This window comes from Peromyscus californicus, unplaced genomic scaffold (assembly GCF_007827085.1).
Source record: "Peromyscus californicus insignis strain IS unplaced genomic scaffold, ASM782708v3 Scaffold_23__1_contigs__length_62951481, whole genome shotgun sequence".
NCBI lineage: Eukaryota > Metazoa > Chordata > Mammalia > Rodentia > Cricetidae > Peromyscus > Peromyscus californicus.
In genome coordinates this window covers 35959030-35979533 of record NW_026294534.1, presented here as the reverse complement: position 1 = coordinate 35979533, position 20504 = coordinate 35959030, and the positions used below count along the sequence as shown (strand labels likewise).

General features: G+C 44.2%; 1 protein-coding gene across 8 annotated transcripts in view; it reads right to left on the bottom strand.

Moving 5' to 3' along the window:
- The window catches only part of Fat1 (FAT atypical cadherin 1), a 123777-nt gene that overhangs the window by 13887 nt on the left and 89386 nt on the right, over window positions 1-20504 (bottom strand). For all 8 annotated transcript variants that reach the window (XR_008221439.1, XM_052752120.1, XM_052752123.1 and 5 more), the window contains 11 exons: window positions 12456-16523; window positions 11417-11613; window positions 9541-9694; window positions 8486-8719; window positions 6314-6703; window positions 4703-4917; window positions 4254-4391; window positions 2974-3117; window positions 2229-2426; window positions 1078-1879; window positions 342-470 (listed from right to left, as the gene is read on the bottom strand). Coding sequence is in view for 7 of the 8 variants with exons in the window: in XM_052752120.1 (XP_052608080.1) it covers window positions 342-470; window positions 1078-1879; window positions 2229-2426; window positions 2974-3117; window positions 4254-4391; window positions 4703-4917; window positions 6314-6703; window positions 8486-8719; window positions 9541-9694; window positions 11417-11613; window positions 12456-16523 (6669 nt within the window). In the remaining variant the exon portion in view is untranslated. The remainder of the gene's footprint in view (window positions 1-341; window positions 471-1077; window positions 1880-2228; window positions 2427-2973; window positions 3118-4253; window positions 4392-4702; window positions 4918-6313; window positions 6704-8485; window positions 8720-9540; window positions 9695-11416; window positions 11614-12455; window positions 16524-20504) is intronic.

The following is a 20504-nucleotide window of genomic DNA, read 5'->3' as shown; positions in this document are numbered from 1 at the left end:
CTGGGAACATGCCCTTAATAAGCTAAGCAGGGGAACAGAGCAAGAAGTTGAGGACTGTGGAAGAAATCGGGATTAGAGAGAAAAAGAAGAATGAAAAATAAAAAAAAAAGAGGATTACAGAGAGAAAAGGGAAAAAAATGAAGCTCGGAAGATTATACAGCCATTGAGCAGGGGCTTAGCAGAGAGCTCAGGGAGGCTCCACTCTCTTTGTTCACCTCTGTACACTCAGCTTGTGATCAGCAACGTGCACATCATTCTTTACTCCAATAAAGAAAACAATTATCGAAACATTGTAAGGGATGGTTCGAAATGAATTCACACTCGGGCATGGGAGCGCTCACCTGGACATTTACCAAAACCGCCCCCGGGGCACACACAGCTGTACGTCTCCTCTCTGGGGTCAGCGACACATTCAGAGCCTGCGGGGCATGGGTTTTCTTCACATCCATGGATGGGTGGGCACTTCCCATCTTTATTTAGAAAAACAAGAGGAAGAAAAGAGAGAAAACAGGAATTAAAAATATATATATATCCCTGCTGTTCTTTGGAATTTGTTTATTTTTTGTGGCACTGGAGGGTTGAAACTCAAGCACTCTTCCCCTGGCTTACCTGGCTTACATTTATCTCCAGCCCTTTTTATAATTGTTTCATTTTGAGATGAGATATCATTATGTTGCCCAGGCTGACCTGGACTCACTATGTAGCTAGGGTAGCTTTGAACTTATAATCCTTCCAAGTAGCTGGGATCATAGGCCTATATTACCCCAGGCCTGGCCATGAAACATTCTTCTTCTAATTAAAAACAAACACACAAACAAACAAAAAAACCACTTTTTAATTTAATTAAAAAAAAATTATATGTGTACGGCTGTTTTGCCTACATGGATGTTTGTGTACCATGGGGGGCCCTTGGTGCCCATGAAGACCAGAAGAGGGCGTCCCTGGAACTGGAATTATAAACGTTGACCTGGTATGTGGGTGCTGTGAATCAAACCTGAGTCCTCTGAGCCATCTCTCTAATGCCTCCAAGATAAAATAGTCTTTAGTACTCACCCCCACACACCTGTGTGCCCTTACCTTTGCAGAGACACACGGCCGTCCTGTGGTGTCGGGGAGTCACAAAACTCAGCCTGGCTGTGCTGTGAGTGGACATAACGTTTTCATCCACGGATATCTTCTCATCACAGAACTTCCACGGGCAATCCAGCCCTGCACAGAGCTTCTGGAACACATCCAGTATCCTCACACCAATGATCTCCTCCACGTCCGTCACGGAAGCATTAATCTTGAGCAGAAGCTGTTTGGTTGAGACCTGGGTGCCGCCCGATTTCTCTACGAAGAGTAAGACGTCTAGGTGCGAGTGGGGATCGGAGGGCTGCAAGCTGATAATCTGTATGTCGTTCTTCCGAACACCCAGGATGTTCCGTAAAGCGCGCTGGAAGTTGCGCCAGTAGTCACCGACGAATTCTTCCGGGGTGAGATTGGCGAAGCGAATGGCGATGGTGTGGTTCAGCATCTCCTGGGTCACTTGCTGGATATGCACGGTGATGTCAGCCACCGTGGTAAACTTCCCATCCGTCACGCTGACGTTCAGGACGTACTGGCCGATATCCAGCTTCCTGTGTGCGATCAGCTTGCCCCCCGTGCTGGACACCGAGAACAGGCCGTCTATGTGGGGATCCAGACTGTACGCCAACGTGTCATACACATCCTGATCAGTGGCGTGGACCTTTCCTATGACCCCACCTGAGTATTCCTCTCCAAACGCAGTGATGAAAATCTCCAGCGGCAAAATGGCAGGAGGGTGGATGCTTTCCTCGATAACCCTGATGTCGATGTGCGTCAGCGAGGACAGCTGAGGTTTCCCGTTATCAGCCACCTACAAAAACAGAAGTCATCCCCTGTCATCATTACAACTTCCCGGGAAAAATCCATGAGTTTGCCTACGCAACCCTATCAACGGTTCGATACTTCACTTCTCAGCAGGAGCCCGCCAAGGAAAGGACAACTGCTCTGTCACTTGGTCATACGGACACTAAGGTCCAGCCTGCCTAGGAAAAGGCAGCCTAAGCGCTACCGAGACAAAACTGGAAGTGCACTCGAGCAAACAAATCATATCCCCTTTGGTCTTCCCGTAACATGGAAGGCAGCCATCTAAATACACAAAGGCAACCACCTGCAGCTGCTCTCTACACACCCAAGGGAAACCGCGAAGACCCGTAATATACCTTCACATGCAGGAGGTAATGGTCCCTCTCCTTCCTCTTTATGGCCGCTGCCGTCAGAAGGACCCCATGCTGGTTCACCTCAAATGTGTTGTCATCGTTGCCACTCACGATGGTAAAGAAGAAGGGGGGGCCGTTGTGAGACGAGTCCTTGTCCGTCACTACGAGCTTCAGGATGCTGAAACCCACGGGCTTGTTCTCCTGCGTCACGTTAAAACACACGGAACAGAAGGCTGTCAACACGACCGTGCCGATATGGTAAGGGGCAGCACGTAAGAGACAAGAAAACCTTCTTGCTGGTGAATGGAGGAAGACGGACGTGAGGCGGAGGCATGAAGGAAATGGGAGAGGGGAAGAGGACGGGAACACGCCGAGTGAGAAGCGGACACAGGAGGGCTAAGGTCCAAGAGGGGTGGAGAGGGTGGAAGAGGACCCATGGGGGTTAGGAGAGAAGTAACAGGGAAGAGGACAGTGGGGGAAGGGGGCGGGAAATCAACGCATTAGAAGAGAATTAATCCTAGGACAGTGAGGATATCTTTTTTAAAAAAGGCAGCGCATGAAAAGGAGTGATGAAAGTTGACCCGTGCCTTGGAAATGCCTCTTCTATACTAAGAGGGACTCCTCTGATCTCTTCTTTCCCAGATGTTGAAAACATGGTCTTTGGAAAGGAAGGCTATTTCAAATGAGGGTCCGGGGTCTGTGAAAGATGGAGGAGGCCACACAGCCCCCGAGCACACCACCCACTCACCTGGATGATGACACTGTAGTTGTCTCTGGAGAAGAGAGGCGCGTTGTCGTTGACGTCGGACACGTCGATGTTCACTGTGGTTGTGTTGACTCGGGGCGGACTGCCGTTATCAGCAGCTTGCACCGTCAGTGTGTAGCCTGAGATCTTTAGTTAGGGGAAAAAAAAAACAAAACAGCACACCCATTCATCTGTATGGGAACCACTGATCTTATGTACCAGGCCCTTTTTCTCGGCCATTCCCTAAAATCAAAATGAAAACTCCCAACCAGTGGGAGTGAGTGTATACTATTTTCACAACAGAAACAGTTATCAACAAGAAGCAGGTTCTCTGATGTCTGCCATTCGGGTCTTATTAAAAGCGCTTGATCTTAAAAAAAAAAAAAAACAACAACTCACAGTCCTATTAGAAATAAGAAGACAAATTATGCAAATGATCAGAGGAAACTGCCGACCCAGCTCCCATGCTGTCACTTCTGTAATACCAGAGTTGTCACCTCCCCAAGAAGCTAAACCTTGCTGAGCCAGAAGTAGAGACGCAATTCTAACACCTCAAGATATGCCGGGTCACCATCGCCTTCAATTTCACACCTGGATTATACTTGGCCATCTAAATCCCTCAAAGGCAATATTTGTGGCCTCTTGCAAAAGAAATCAAGTGGAGTGAGACGGCTCCACGGGCTGGGGCAGCTTCCGTGATGGGAACTTTAGAGTAAGCATTGGGAGAAGCCAGGAAGATGGCTAAATCCCAGAATACCGCCCTGCAGGACAGCAGCCCCGCAAAGGTGTTCAACTGTAACAGCCTTGAGAACGCCACAGGCCACCTCCTCTACCGACCCATAGTGGATACCATTGTGTTAATAATTACTAAATTTCAGTCAGGTATGGTGAAAGGGACCTGCGATTCCAGCAATCAGAAAGCCAAGGCAACAATATGGTGAGTTTGAGGGCAACCTGAACTATACAGCAAGATCCTGTGCTTTAAAAAAAAAAAAATCATATTTTACTCTGCCCAGTACAATAGATTTTTCTATGTCTAACCAGTCATGCTTCACAGACTCTTAAGCAATTCAGAAAAAACAAAACAAAACAAAAAATAACCAAAAAAAAAAAACAACAAAAAACCGAAGAACTGAAACTTGAATTGACTTTCAAGTATCTCTCTCTTAGCATGACATTTCCTAAAATGAAGGTTCCTTTTTGGGACTTCACATCAGACCAAGCGGATATGGACGCATGCTTTAGTGCTCCGTTGACAGTTTAAATCCCGGTTTCAAACTCACCGTTTCCCGGTCTAGGGGCTTGGTCACCTTCACCTCTCCTCTGACGGGGTCGATTGTAAACGGACTTCCTTGGTTACCTTCTATGATCGAGTAGTGGATATGACTGTTGGAAGGGCCATCGGCATCATCGGCCACAATCTAGGAAACATCACTCTCATTTAGCAAACAGCAAAGGAAGGGGCGGAAGAAACAGCAGCTACTTGTTTTACGGCAGTTACTTCAAGCCAGTAACTGGCTCCACAAGGACCCTCTTAATTTGCAGTGGTGAGGATTCCCATGGCCTCACAGGGACCAGGTACATGCTCCACCACTAGCTAAGCAATTCCAATGCTCTAACATATTTTAAACAGGACCAGCAGAAGAACTAGAATGATTTTTACTAATTGCTCCCTTAAGATCCAGAAGAGGCACGCTGGGGACTGGGGGGTGGGGGACGGGAATCTACGCACTGTAATGACAGACTGCTCAAGAGCCGCGTCTTCGCTGACCACCGTGGTGTAGGTGTCTTGGCTGAACACCGGGGTGTTATCATTGATGTCTGTGACGTTGATGTTCACAGTCGCCACGTCACTTAATGACGGTGTGCCCCCATCAGTGGCTTCCACGGTCAGGTAATATTCATGGGAGCTTTCATAATCCAGGTTCTCAATGATAAATATGGCCCCTGTATGGAGAGACAGAATTACTTCTAGGACGCTGTAATTCTATTTTTTCTTATTACAACATGAGTACCTTTAAACACGTTTAGTTCTCATTAAAAAAAAAATAACAAAAACAAAAACTTTGTACATTTTACAGTTTAATTAAATAATTATAATTAGGATTTTTACCCATCCAACAACCCCATTCATTTCCTTTATTTTCCTTATATTCCTAGTGACATCTAATTTTCTGTCTCCATCAATAATGCTGGCTATAATGCTTTAAAAATGATGGTAGTTCTTATTCCTTCTTTGATGTAGTTTACTACAAACTTTAATAAATTCATTTTAAAATTCAATTCAGTGCCTTTTGGTTTCTTTCTTGTTATTATTGCCATGCATGTCCTTTTAAAGAGAGTTTCTAAGATAACTCTCCATTTTGTATTAAACATCCCCTCTTAGAACAATGTGATACGGGATACAGGCTTCTAATACCAGCAGCTAGGAGGTTGCAGCAGGAAGACTGTACCTTTGAGACCAGCCTGGACAACACATCGAGATCCTGTTTCAATAAACAATCAAATAAATAAAATAAAATCCCTACTGATTTAACAACACTGGCAACACTTCGTCTTGGCTCAACCTAGTCTATCCTACTTGAAAAAGTAATTGGTACAAAATCCTAAAGACATTTTATAATAGGTATTAAAAAATACATTGCAGAATACCATCATCAGACACCTATTCTTCATCAGAAACAGTCACACACGACATTCAACCAAGTGCAGTCCGAAAGAGTAACGTCTTACAATGTCCTTAGAGTTAATAGGTATTTTAAACCACAGGCTAACACAACTACACCACTATTCACCGAGCAGGAGTTAGTAATGGCTGACCCATAACACTGCCAGCTCAGTGTAATCCAGTCTCCTTCAACTAGTATATGTAACCAGCATAGTAAAGAAGTCAACTTAAAGAACTAACAGATATCCAGCATAGGAATTAAGAGAGGTCAAAAGGACAGTGTGACTGGGGAAGCCAGTCCATATGTCTTTGATATCAGGATAAAATGAGTAACTACACGAAGTTTATTACCACTAAGCATCCTATCTTGGCAAACCAGAAACACTTTGCATCCTCATCACTAGACTGGGTAAGAGTCAATAGTTTTCTCCATTGGCTTGTAATTTACAATGGATACGCCAGAAAGTAGTTACCATGCAGAATTAGAGTATAAAGTTTCCCAAACCACTTTCAATCCCACTTTAAACAGCAGAAAGAAAACTTGAGTTTTATCTCCTTAAAACACCCACTGACTGACCACAGGGGACCCACCCATCACCTAGCACGAAGTGAAGGGCAAGACAGATGCAGCCCTCAGTGTGGAAGGAGGGCTTCCTCGTTTCCAGGGCAGGTTACCTGTTTTAGAATCTATGCTGAACTTTCCATGCTCGTTTCCACTTATTATGGAGTAGGTGATTTCTGCATTTGCTTCAATATCCCGACTTGCGGCGTACACCTGGAGAACTTCCGTCCCGATGAGAATGTCCTCAGACACGGTGGCACCATATTCCCGGTACTCAAACACAGGGGGGTTGTCGTTTATATCCAGAACGGACACCACCACAGTGCCAGTCACTGTCAATCTCCTCGGCAACCCCTGGTCCACGGCTTTCAAAGTGAGAGTATAGACTGCCTGCTGTTCCCTATCCAAATGTTTTTCTAATTGGATAATTCCAGACGCCTCGTTAATGGAGAACTGCCCATCAGCAGAGTCGATCAATGAGTAGGAAATCTTTCGATTCAGTCCTGCCAAAACATGAAATCCTATCAGGTTTCATAGTAAGAAATGTGAAATTTTTAAAACGTGGGGCATTTTTAAATGATAAAATGCGAACAGATATAAAGACACCCCAACCCCCCGCCCCACCATGTAGATGATCTGAAAACATACCCTGAATTACAAATTTATAGACTTGAAATATGATCTCTAGATGTCTGACTTTTTAGGCTCTCTGTGGTGGTACTGTGTTCCCCAAAATATTGTGCACCCTAATAAACTTATCTGAGGTCAGAGACAGAATAGCCACTAGATACAAAAGCTAGAAACCGGTGGCACTCACACCTTTAAACCTAGAATTCCAGAGGTAGAAATCCCTCTGGATCTCTGTGAGTTCAAGGCCACATTGGAAACGGCCAGGCATGGTGACACACGCCTTTAACCCCAAGAAGTGAGCCTTTAATCTCATGGAGTGATGGCAAAAACAGAAAGGTATATAAGGTGTGAGGACCAAAAACTAGAAGCATTTGGCTGGTTAAGCTTTCAGGCTTTTAGCAGCAGTTCAGCTGAGGTCCATTTGGATGAGGACTCAGAAACTTTCAGTCTGAGGAAACAGGATCAGCTGAGAAGTTAGCCAGGTGAGGTTAGCTGTGGCTTGTTCTGTCTCTCTGATCTTCCAGTGTTCACCCCAATACTTGGCTCCGGGTTTGATTTTATTAATAAGAACTTTTAAGATTCCTGCTACAGCTCTCATTTATACTACATGGACAGTAGCCAAGCCTTTTTCAATGTGATATTTTTTATTAATTCTCTGAGAATTTCATATACACATAGTATGTATTTTGGTAATATTCACCCCCAATTCTAGCTCCAGGTCCATCCCTATGTTCCTTCCCATCCTCATATGCTCCTTTCTTTTTTAAAAAATAATTCACCATGTCCAACCTGTGCTGCCTTTACTCAGGGGTATGGGAGCCTGCCTCCACCAGAGTATGGGTAACCAACCAGGGCCCACAGCCTTAAAGAAAACTGATTCTCCCTCCAACAGAAGTCATAAACTGCCAATAGCTCCTCAGCTAGGAGAATGGGGGCTCTTCAGCCCCTATCCCCTCCATGCTGGAATCTATGTCTTATTAAAATGAAATCTATTTGATATTTAGCTTCAGTGACAAAGAATTATTTAAAATGTGACTTTTAAAAATTCAATATTAATGACTCAAGACAATAATTTTATTCTCTATTATTAGAATGTTTGAATGCATATACTTCTTTTCTTCACAAATACTTTTAAAAATTGGTAAAACTTTAGCAATGGGCTGGAGAGATGGCTCAGAGGTTAAGAACACTGGCTGCTCTTCCAGAGGTCCTGAGTTTAATTCAAAACCTTTAGCAATATAGTACTTGCTTGCTCTATTCCTATGACACTGTTAACATCTTTACATCACTACAGATTCCTTCACAAAAAGTACCTCAAGAGGCTGAGGAGGAAGTCAGCAAAACACTGGCCAGTCATATGAAGGCCACAAGTTCAATCCCTGACACTGGGGGCCAATCAGTTAACAGTCAATCACCACAATCTTAGAAACACCCCAGCTACACTGCAACAGGCCGTTCACTGGGTGTAATAGTCAAGACTTTCAACATTCACGGAAAATGACTTAGTTACTGTTATTACAACAACACAGAGCTCCATCATGGGCACGAGGAAAAGAAGATGGTCAAACACATTCCACGGGAGTGTGTTCCACCATGGGGTCCCCACAGCCTTCTGCACACCCCCAAGGGCAGAACATCTCCTCGACTCAGGGTACCTGCATCTGCATCAGTGGCCTGCACTCTGGTCAACAGTGTCCCAGGCTCGGTGTTTTCAAACACGGTGATGGTGTATGGATCTGCAGTGAATTCAGGGGCATTATCATTCACATCTTCTAACATGAGCACAATAGTAGCTTGACAGGACCGTCCCCCTCCATCGGTGGCCTTGACGAGGAGATTATAAACTGCTTGCTCCTCACGATCAAGGAGGGCTGACGTCCTCAATTCACCTAGAAACAAAGAGAAGTGAACAGGGATGCTGGAGATTTAGGATCTGAACCATGATTACCCATCATCTTTTTTTCTCCTACAATTATAAAAGCCGAACCACAATTCTCATTTGGAGAAAAATAATATCAACAACTACCTTGCCAAGTTCAAAAGCTTAAAGATAAAGAAAATATGGATCACTTTCTGTTGTATTTTAAAAACGGCGGGAAGGAGTCACACCATACAACAGGGCCCACGTAGGAGGTTTATTGAGGGTAGGGGAGAAAGCAGGGGCAGAGAAGGGGGCAGGGACCAGTCCCTGGGGATGAGGAAGGGAAAGAGAAAGGAGACGGGAGGTGGGCAAGGCCACCTTTTATAAGGAAAGGTAGCGAATGCACACAGGGGGTGCTCTTAGTAGCTGCAGCTGAGGTTATATCCTGTCAGGACCCTAAGGGCAGGCCAGTACAGATGCCTCAATGCTAACACTTTCATTATAGAAAATGCCAATTATAAATTTAGGTCCATAAGTTTAAGAGACACATTATATAAATAAAGCAGAGGCTTTGAGATACGCTCTGAGTTTTTTTTCTAAGAAATTGTATTAACTTCTAAACCTTAAAGTCCTTAGTTGAAGTAGATGATACAATGGCTGCACATTTTTATCTCATCTCAACTTTTACACTCTTAAGCTGCTATTTAGATTTCTATGATGTCATTTCCACAGCATCAGAACGAATTTTAAAAGAGGGAAAGAAAATGTAATTTCCAGTTTTGTGCATGCTCTCGAGTCACCCACCTATAGGAAATACATAATTAAATCAGTCCTAAATCCCATCCTTACCTGTGTCTGGGTTTAGTTTAAACTTTTCTGCACCTGAACCAAATAAAGTATAAGTAATCTCCGCGTTGGACCGGATATCCGCATCTGTGGCAGAGACCTGCATGACCAGCTTCCCAGGAAGGGCGTCCTCAGGAATGGTGTCGGCATATAAGGTCTACAAGACGTTAAACAACACTGTTATAACAGAGGCATTCAAAGTGACCGGCGACTGCCAAGGGGATGGTGGAAAAGAAATCACTTCATTTTGGCCACAGAAAACGTGGAAATGGGTGAAGTTAATACTCAGAGAGCTTTTAAAATGATCGTCCTTATAAAACAGATGTGAAAACAAAGAAGAGCCTGTAACAGGCACCAGCCCCCTATCCGTTGAGTCTGGCCTGACATTCCATCCACAGGATACAAATATGATGTGCTGCTGAACAGATTCACATTTAATTCAAACACGTAGGAGAAAATGTGAAGTGGTAGCCCAAATTTATCCAAAATCTAGAGGAAATACAAAGCTGTTACATTATATTTGCTTAGTCTGAAGCGCAGCGATTTACTATGTACAACCAACTGTTCATCACACAAAACCAGATAACTGTAGTTAGAAATGTCCTGTTCATGGGGAGAAAAACGGGATAGGCGCGGCTCAGGCATGTTGGTCAGCCTGCCTGGTTTCCGCTTTCTTCACATCTGCCTAAATCTTCACACAGTTGGACACTTGGTTCCAGTTCCAATTATCACATTAGCCATGCCATAAATAGAACGTAAGGGAAAGAGATTATGCTTCTGTTGCATTACTTCTTAGTAAGAGCTTAATATAGGGACATATATTTTATGGTTCACAAAACTGGGTACTTTGTAACAGTGATTACTTTAAGTGGTTGTGCTCCCAATTACATTATTACCTAAGGCAGAGTGGTATGATATTTAAAAAACATGAATGGGGTAAAAATGTTTTATATGTGTGTGTATGTGTGCATACTACATATAGAGAGAGAGTATGTATGTGTGGGTGTTCTAAAAGAACAGATACATAGTCTATCACTGTTATCAAATACTGTCATCCAAAAATACAAACACATTCTGGAATCAACAGCTCATCCCTTAGAAGCCTCACTTCCTCTGACGATGAATTTTGTGTTTACTTCTCTGAGAACTTGTGGCAATTCTCCTATTTCAGCCAAAAAGGCTGGGGTATCAGGTGTGTGCCAGCCACTATGCCTGGGGCCTTTTCCATGGTTGCTAACATATCCCTCCACTGCTGGCAAATGAAGCTGGTATCCCCACACCTGCCCTCACTCTTCACACTGCAAGGCTTTCCATCTCCTCCTGGTCATCAGAGTGCTACCTTCTAAAGGTTAAACCCAGCTCTGCCGCTGGGCAGCTTTTCATGGCTCAGCTCCAGTGATTACCCCTGCTACGGTTCCATGGCCCCAGTTAAATTGGATCCAGCAGCAGCAGGTCATTCCACTGACCTGTTGGTTTCTCTGGTGTGAACAACCAATGCCTCAAAATGGTCTGTTCCAGCACACCTGTGCTGTGCAGGAAAAGCTGCTGGCCAGATGTTTCCCCATCCCCCAAACAACCGTATCCTCAAATGAAGAGATTATCTTCATAAAAAGTGTAGAGAGCAGTTTTAAAGTCAGATACTAGTATAAGGGGCCGACACTTTACACTATTTTAGAAAAAAGTTCTTGACCAATTTAGCATGCCAAGTAGTCTTGACGCTTTCTCAAGTCCTGTGCATGTGACTCTCCTCCACCTCAACAATAAGCAACCGTAACACAAAACATGTGTGAACTGCAAGGCCCCCGATGGCTGCCCTACTGAGAGTGTGGAGGAGACACACACTGGCAATGTACAATCCTGATGTACAATGCGCACCCACCTTCTCACACACTGGACTGTTGTCGTTGGCGTCCAGAACCTTCACCTCCACTCTGGCTTTGGAAGAGAAGGTCCCATCAGTTGCTGTAATGCTCAGAAGGTAACTGTCCTTCTGTTCCCGGTCCAGAGGTTTCTTCACATAGACCTTCCACTCATTCTGTATATTCTCAACAGCAAACTGTCCCAAAGCATCCCCTCCTAGGAAATTAAAAGAGAGGAAGACGATGGCCAACATTGTTGGGTTAGAAAGTGAACTAGGCCGGGCGGTGGTGGCGCACGCCTTTAATCCCAGCACTCGGGAGGCAGAGCCAGGCGGATCTCTGTGAGTTCGAGGCCAGCCTGGGCTACCAAGTGAGTTCCAGGAAAGGCGCAAAGCTACACAGAGAAACCCTGTCTCGAAAAACCAAAAAAAAAAAAAAAAGAAAGTGAACTAAGTCATCATGAGAATAAAAATAAACTACACAAAAAATGTATGACATTATGGTTTAAAGGGGATTTAATACTACTGACATTATAATTAAATGCGATGCATATTAGTTTTTCTTTTCTTTTGTTGCTGTGGTTTTGTATTCCAAGCTGGACTGAACTCACTACGTAGTCTGGCCTCTAACTTACACAATCCTCCTCCCTCAGCTTCCTCTGAGCTGGGATTACAGGTGTGTGCTATACATAGTGCTACATATGACCTTTCCTTTTTATAATAACAAAGCATCAGCAACATCTCTATTCAAATATGAGATTAAAATTTATCAAACGTAAAGAGTGATAATTTAGCTTGCAAATAAACCTATACTTTTTATTTCCTTTTAATGGTATTTATTAAATAGTAACTATAAACTTTAACAGAGTAAGTCACAAGAGTCTCGGCTGAAACAGCTTTGCTTAAAAACCTTTAAATTCACCTTATATATTATTTCTACTAATTTTAGACATGCTCGACTAAAGTCACATCAAGTCCCCAAATCCATAATTTCATACCTAGCATATTTCATATAATATGGATTCATTTTCTACTGAACCATTTGTCTTGAGCGTTTTACCTGTTATGAAATATGTCACTTGTCTGTTAATCTCTTCAGAGTCAGCATCGGTGGTGCTTAAGATGGCGATCACGCCACCTGGAGGGTCGTCCTCACTCACAGTCCCTTTGTAAATCTCAGCTGTGAACCGTGGTGGGCTGTCATTGACATCAGTGACGGTCACATCCACAATGGCTGTGGAGGACAGCTGAACCTTTTCACCATGATCCGACGCGACCACTTTAATCTGGTAATTGGCTCTCTCTTCATGGTCAAGCTCCTTCAGAGTTGTAATCCAGCCTGTTTCCATGTTGATGGCAAAAGATTCCATGATGTCTGCACCTTGGGATGGATCTAGACTGTACATGACTTGGCCATTGGTTCCGGAGTCTAGGTCAGATGCCCTGACCTGGATGACTCTACTTCCTGCTGGCAGGTTTTCAACAATAAAGGCCTCATATGGACTGGACTCCAAAACTGGGCTGTTATCATTTGCGTCTTTGACCTGGATACTAACATCTATAGACGCCACCACCTCATGGTCATCAACAGTGCACCTGGCCAGGATGGAGAACTGATACCACTTAGTGGTCTCATGGTCAAGACTCTTCTCCAGTTTCAGTCTCCCGCTCTGCTTGTCAATGACAAAGAACTCATCTCTATTACTCTCGGGAGTACTGCCTTTGACTAGGGTGTAAAGAACAGCCCTGCTAGGTTCTACCCGGATGAGGTCAATTTCTGTCCCGATAGGCATGTCTTCTGAAATGGCATAGGTATAAAAGGGCTCTGAAAACCTTGGAAGCTGAATTTCCGGCGGAAGTATCCTCACATAGACAGGAACAACAGATTCTTTGGGGGGAGACCCGTTATCTACAGCTCTAACAAAGAAAGTGAAGAATTCATTCTCTAAACCGATTAAACTTTCCTTTGTAGTGATCAGGCCAGTCAGTCTGTTGATTTCCAAATTCTCCTTCACACTTTCAGAATCTGCCTCGATGGCGTAGGTGACGTCAGCATTGGAGCCTTCATCAGCATCACTAGCGAAGACTTTAATGACCGACGTTCCTTTGGCAGCGCTGGATCCAATGTTCACCTCATACTTGGTTGAGCGAAACTGTGGGGCATTATCATTGTCATCCGTAAGAATGACATTTACGGTGCAGAAAGCAACCTTCCCTCCGGCATCCTTAGCCATTAAACGGACTGAGATGACTTTTTCTGCTGGGGTCTCTCGATCAAGTTTTTCCAAAGTGAATATCTGCCCTCTGTCATTCACATAAAACCTGTCTTTGGCAAAGTCATTTACAATATGGTAAGTGAGGTGGCCGTAAATTCCAGAATCCCTATCAGTTGCCTTCACTTGGACCACCAGAGTATGTAAGGGAGCATTTTCAGCTAATTCCGCTTCATATTCATGCTGAAGGAAAACAGGACTGTGCAAATTGCCTCCCATCACAGTTATGTGAACCTGGGCGGAACTTCGAAAAACCCCATCAGACACAGAAACGTTGAGACTATAAAATGGCTTCAAGGTGTGTCGGCGCAGGTTTGAGAGAGTTATAATCCCTGTTTCGCTGTCGATGACAAAGCTTTTATGGTCATTGCCAGACAGAATGGAATATTCTAACTTGTCTAGGTCTGAACTGTCAGCATCGCAGGCTTTCACACACATCACAAAATGTCCATGAGCGGCGTGCTCACTAATTTTGGCTTCATAAATCTGTTGTTCAAACAGAGGTGGATTATCATTGAGGTCGGTGACATCCACGGTGACGATCACATCACTGCTCAGTGGGGGCATCCCTCCATCGACAGCCCTTACAAAAATCTTGTGCTGCTGGAACTGTTCGTAATCCAAAGCTCTCACCAGTGAAATGAGCCCAGTGTTACTATCGATGTGAAAGTGATCGTGACTTCTGCTGTGATTTCCAAACATCTGGTAGGAAATTCCTCTATTTGGTTCTGAATCAGAATCCGTCGCTCTAACTTGAAGGACAGATGTTCCGATGACAGATGCTTCGGACAGGGTTGTGGCATACGACGGCTGCACAAAGACTGGAGGGTTATCATTGATGTCCTCCACTATGACATCAACAAACACTTCGGCGTGAGCGCCAGTCAGGGAGTCGGTGGCCCGTATGCTCAGCTTGTAGGCTGGGTGGGACTCAAAATCCAGCGGTGCTATGACGTTTATCACCCCAGTGTTGAAGTTAATAGTAAACTGACTAAAAGGGTCTCCGTCGGTGATGCTGTAGAACACTTTCAACCCTTCTGGGCTGTTGGCTTGGACATGGACCACTGGGCTGTGCATCTGGATGTTCTCTGGAATCTCTGCACTGTAGAAGGCCTTTTCAAACACAGGCATGGCTTTGCTCACGACAGTGATGGGAACCAGGACTTCGGCAGAGAAAGCCGGGCTTCCTCCGTCCTTGGCAACCACCGTGACAAGATACTCTTTATTTAAGGTGTCATGCTCAAATTGCTTTTTCAGAGAAATGTCCCCAGAGGGTCCGATCTGAAAGTGGTCATGGTGCTCCTTCAGGTAGTAGTGCACCTCACCGTTCCTGCCGCTGTCTCTGTCGATGGCAGTGACGTGGCGAATGACGTGGCCCACCTCAGCATCCACCTTCACCACAGCATAGTAGGGGAGGTTGACAAACACCGGCGCGTTATCATTTTGGTCTTCTATGGTGACTTTCACCACGACATGGGCCACGGCTGACGGCTCATGTTCTTTCGTCACCTCAACCACCACGTCAAACGCCTCCCGTTGCTCACGGTCAAATGGTATCCCGGTGGTTGACAGCACCCCTGAAGTGTGGCTGATTTTAAATCTGCGGTCCGGGTTGAGGATGTGATAAAACAAAGGCTCGTTGATCGGGTTGCCTATCGCAGTGATGACAGCTAATGTCCTGGTCTCCGTGATGTTCTCTTTCACGACCGCAGAGTAGAAATCTTGGGTAAACTTGAGCGGGCTCTCTCTGCTTTCCTTCACGTTGATTTTCACAGAGGTCATGCTTGCAAATCTGCCGTCGGAGGCTCGGATGGTTAGCTCGTAGCGGCTTCGCAGCTGAGTTGTGTTTTGTATCGTTATTGTGCCTGTCTTGTAGTCCATTGAGAACTTCTCCCCAATGTTGCCTTCGGTGATGGAGTACATTAACTGTGAGAATGCCCTGGAATCGGCATCGGTGGCATTCACGGTGATGACTTTCACTCCCTTGTATGTTGGCAGTAAAAGGGATGCTTCGTACAGTGGTTTAGAGAAGACAGGAGGGCAGTCATTGATGTCGATGACGTGAATAGTCACATTGGCTGCATATTCAGCAAACAGACGTGGAGCCCCCATGTCATGAACTTGCACCGTAAAGTGGAAAACACGTGTTTCCTCGTAGTCCAGACTCAGGACTGTGTGAATAGCACCAGTGGTGGAATCAATGGCAAAATAGTTGTGTACAGATGGCTCCACTATTTGATAAACCAGCAGAGCATTGGATTCCCTGTCCGCATCCGTTGCGCGAATCACTAGCGGAACATTCCTGTCTGTTAGAACCACACTGTTGACGGACGCCGATTCGCTAACGAACCCTGAATATTCTGCCCGTGTAAAAACGGGTGGGTTGTCGTTCTCATCCTGCATATGCACTACAACAGTCGTGTTGGCGGACAGACCAGCCATGTTGGTCCCTTGTACTGTCAATGTATAAATGGGCAGTGTTTCAAAATCCAAGGCTTTCTGAGTGATGATGCTTCCGGAGTGTGGATTGATGTCAAAGGCATCGCCTATGTTTCCATCTTTGATTTCATACATCACTGATGACTGACTGTGAGCAGAGACCATCCCAACGAAAGTCCCAATGCTGACGGCTTCGCTGATTTCAACAGAGTATTCTTTGGAGGTGAACTTTGGAGAGGCATTATCGGCCATGGTGACAGAGATATGCACAGAAGTCATTTCACTCATCGGTGGATCGCCTTGATCTGTAGCTTTCACTATTAAATCATAGTCTACTTGGTTACTTCGATCTAATTCTCTGGCAGTTTTTATAGAGCCCAAGATGGGGTCAATTGTAAAAGAATTTCCAATGTTTCCTGGAAGGGCAAGAAAAAAGAAAAAAAAAAAGGAAATCTATTAGAGAAAAACCCAAAGATGACAGAAATAGCAGAGAAACAGAAAGAGAGATATTTTAAACGTACATCCTGAATTAAATAGAAAAGCAGGAGATATCAACAATTGAATGAAACCTTCAACTTACTTCATTTTTACTCATTTAAACTGTTCAGAATTTTGGTTGTCAAATATGAAAAGCAAGAAATAGGAAAAAAAAAAAACTGTTCTGTACCTAAACTCAAAATTCTCTCTCTGATGAACTGAAAAAATGTGTTGTAGGAACACATAGCTCTCATCTCACAAAGCAATTCAGTTAAGGATTTCTTTTAACAGTACCTTGAGATTCTGCAGGACGCATCAATTTTTCAGCACATACCACTTACAAGGGAAAACTGCAATTCACTAAGAAAATTTACACTGCGCTTGAAGAAAGCTTTGTACTGTAAGTACTTAGGGAACCGAGGAACAATTTTCTGTAGCCCACCCTACGTCGTCACCGGTTTTAAGGATTTCAACAACACTTCCCTGTTAACCCTTTCCAAGTTGACTTCTCTTCAGTGACTCTCGAGGAGGGGGGAATTTGCTTCCAGGGGAGACACATCTGGCAGTTTGGCTGTCACAACTTGAAGGGAGGAAGTGCTACTCCACGTAGATGATAGTGGCCAAGTGATAAAAACAGCCTATGCGGCACACAAAAGCCTCCGCAACATGGAGCTATTTGCTTCAAAACATCAACGGGGCTTCTGCAGCTGAGAAGCAAACTGCTAGGACAGATGGGTTTACTGGCGTTTCTTTGGACCTTTCCAGGCTCTCCTATGCAGAGACTTAGTATTCCCCCAACTCCCCAACACCCCATGGCACACTGGGAGTTCTAGAGAGTCCAGTACTTCTCTAGATGCTCTGGATGAGGCCAAGGCAGCGTGTGCGTCTGTCTTTGGGTTAGATCCTTCCATGAATCCTTACTATGCCTCTTCCGTTTCATAAATAAGCATCTAGAAATCAGCCCCAGCCCTGAATTCATTCTTCCCAAATGTACACTTTATGGCAAAACCAAGTTCACTTGCCATTTAAGTGTGTCCTCACACCAGCCTTCCTCCGGGTTTGCCACAGGCAGACTCCCGAGACTAGAACTACTTAGTGTGATCTGTAAACCAGAGGATTAACTAATGAGCACTTCTCGCTCCCCATGAAGAGTAAGCACTTCCTGCACAGTGTTCATTTCCTTCATTAAATACGTTTTCCAAAAATCCATGACATTTTTTTCTGAGGCCAGACGTAGCCTGGTTTTCATTAAGTTGGCCTGCTCTGTGTCCAAGCCCCAGGCAGTGCCTGGGCTTGAAACAGGGAGGAAGCACAGGCTTCTCCAGACCCTGAAGGTCTGGGCTGAACCTTGGCCCAGGCCTCTGCCAGGCTGCTCAGACACCGATTTCCGGCCTGTCTGTATTTAGGAGCATCCACGATCGCAGGCTGTCACTGTGTCTTCGGCAAACATCGAAACTCGGAGATCCTTTTCTTGTTCTACCTGCCCGTTACTCTCACCTTCCAAACTTACGGTGACTGCCTAGCCCAACAGGTGCACCTGCTCACATTGTTGACAACTGACTTTATCCCCCTCAACCCATCCCTGAGCCTTTCTTATGCCTGCTTTGGAAAACAGCCCATCTGGCAACATTTATATCCCTTCATCTGCATGTATTTGTCCTGTTTTCCATTGTGAAATCTTATTTGCCAATAAAGTTTCATACATCCAAGGCCTCAAATGAAGAAATGAACCAAGGTTTTCAGTGCTGCAGATATGGACAGTGTTACGATGCATGACTGTGTTCCCAGCATCCTCTCTGCTCTTCTCTCACCCCAGGACCCCTATATTCACCATGTTCTCTCCCAAAGGAGCCTTCCCTAGCTACTCTCAGAATTTCTCCATTCACTGATTTACCTGTTCACTTGGAATTACCCGAATGTCTCTGCCTGAAGGCCTTCCTTGTCCGGGTGTGGCTACTTTTATTCTTGATTATAGCTTTCCATTTTAAGTGTTTTCTTTCTTCATATTCATTTATTTTTGGTTTGCCTTTTGTTTTTGTGTAGCTCAGGCTCATCCAGAACACACTATGTATCTCAGGCTGGCCTCCTACTCATAATCTTCCTGCCTCAGCCACCCAAGGGCTGCAGTTAAAGGTATATGCCACCACACCCAGCTCCTGAATTTCCTTTATAGTATGCAGAACATTTTTGCTATTTATCAGCTGTGTAAAATTCAAAACAATTTTTCATCAGTTGGGAGATCCTAGCATTGGATTCAGGGGACCCCCAGCTTGTCACTGATATAAAAATGATCCACCAGGAGCCCGGCCAGGGATTCAGTATTTGGATCTCACAGGGGTATACATCAAGACAAAAGTTTCTGATGTACACAAGGCAAGGCATGCTGCGGACTGCTGTGTGACAGGTGCGTTTCCCAAGCCCTGAAATACATCTCTGCTCCCTGTGAACGGAAATAAGGAGGCGAGCAGAAGTTTGCACTAGGGTGGGCTTGACTCATTTGCATTAGCTGGAATAGTACAACTGTAAAAATTATTCTCTGCTTTTCCACGGGAAAATTATCTGCACTAATAAGCCAATGTTGCCCTTAAGCCATGGCTATTTCCTATATAGCACAAGAAAGAGACACGCACTACAGCCTGTGTTAGGTAAGGACTTGCTGACAGTGTGGAAACATCTATCAAGTGTCGATGGCAATGATGATGTAAGTCTGAGGAACAAAACCAATTCTAGTCAATGATACATTCACCAAGTCTTAGCTCTCTCCAGCGGTGACAACAGCAGTGAGGTAATGCTCTAGTCTACTTTTTAGACAAGTCAACACCATCCAGCCCGGAGAATGGTGCTTCTGTGTCTCTGGTGCGTAATTCAGCTGCAACTGGAAAGACCTTTTTATTAAATTCCTTTCCCTGAGGACTTCAAATCAGACTAAACCTTTTACTCAATAAATTTCTCCTAATTAAACATGCAGTATTACGAGTAAAATTGAAAACCAGTTTTTTTGAACTTTATTAAATGCAACTGGATACAAGTTAAGAACAGCTGATTATGAATGATATATTAAATGAAAGGTAGGATGAACATTTTACAGTTCACTCTATTCCAGTAGGTGTGACGTATATACACAGACACAGGCACACACAAATGCTACTACATTTGGTAGTGGCTTCCTATGGAAATATTTTGTAGCATGATATTGCATTATGAAAGCTGTGTCTTAAACTCCAGTTCCACATGGGAACAGTCCAGTGGTGCTCACTCAGTCTATTCTTTCGGGAGAGACAGAGTTCCATTCTTAGAATACCAAATTACTAATCCCATCAGTCATCACAAACACTCAAAGAATGTACATGCCTTCACTCAGGCACCAACAATCATATTTTAACCACCCAGTTGTTGAAAATTATGTGAAAGCTAAGGGGAAAGTTGAACGTTTTCTCCTACATAAACCCAGTCAGTTTGTCTATGACAAAGTCACTTCATTGAAATGCTTGGGCATGCAGGAATGGAATGTACTGTTTTTCTAACTGCTAAATTTCTCAAGCAGCGGGGGGAAAAAAGTTCTTTATCTCTTTCCAAGGCACTAACTACACTACAATGCATTTTAACACTCTAATCATAGGCCATATATAAAATCTTACTTGTGAATAATGAAGTCAACCCAGTTCTTTTAAAGGAAACAAATGAAGTTTTCAAACGTGTAAGGAAATAAAAATAGTTTAATCAGCGCATAAAGCACACCAGTAAGTATTTATGTCAAAATTACTCCTTACATACTCAGATTTGGAGTCTGTGATCTACAGATAATCTACAAGCTCTATGGATTCAGTGCCTAGGAGAGACCACGTGTGAGTAGACAGAGCTCTGCACTTAAAGGAAAAAGTAGATTAAAATCCTCTAAAATCATTACTTGGCTCTATTTC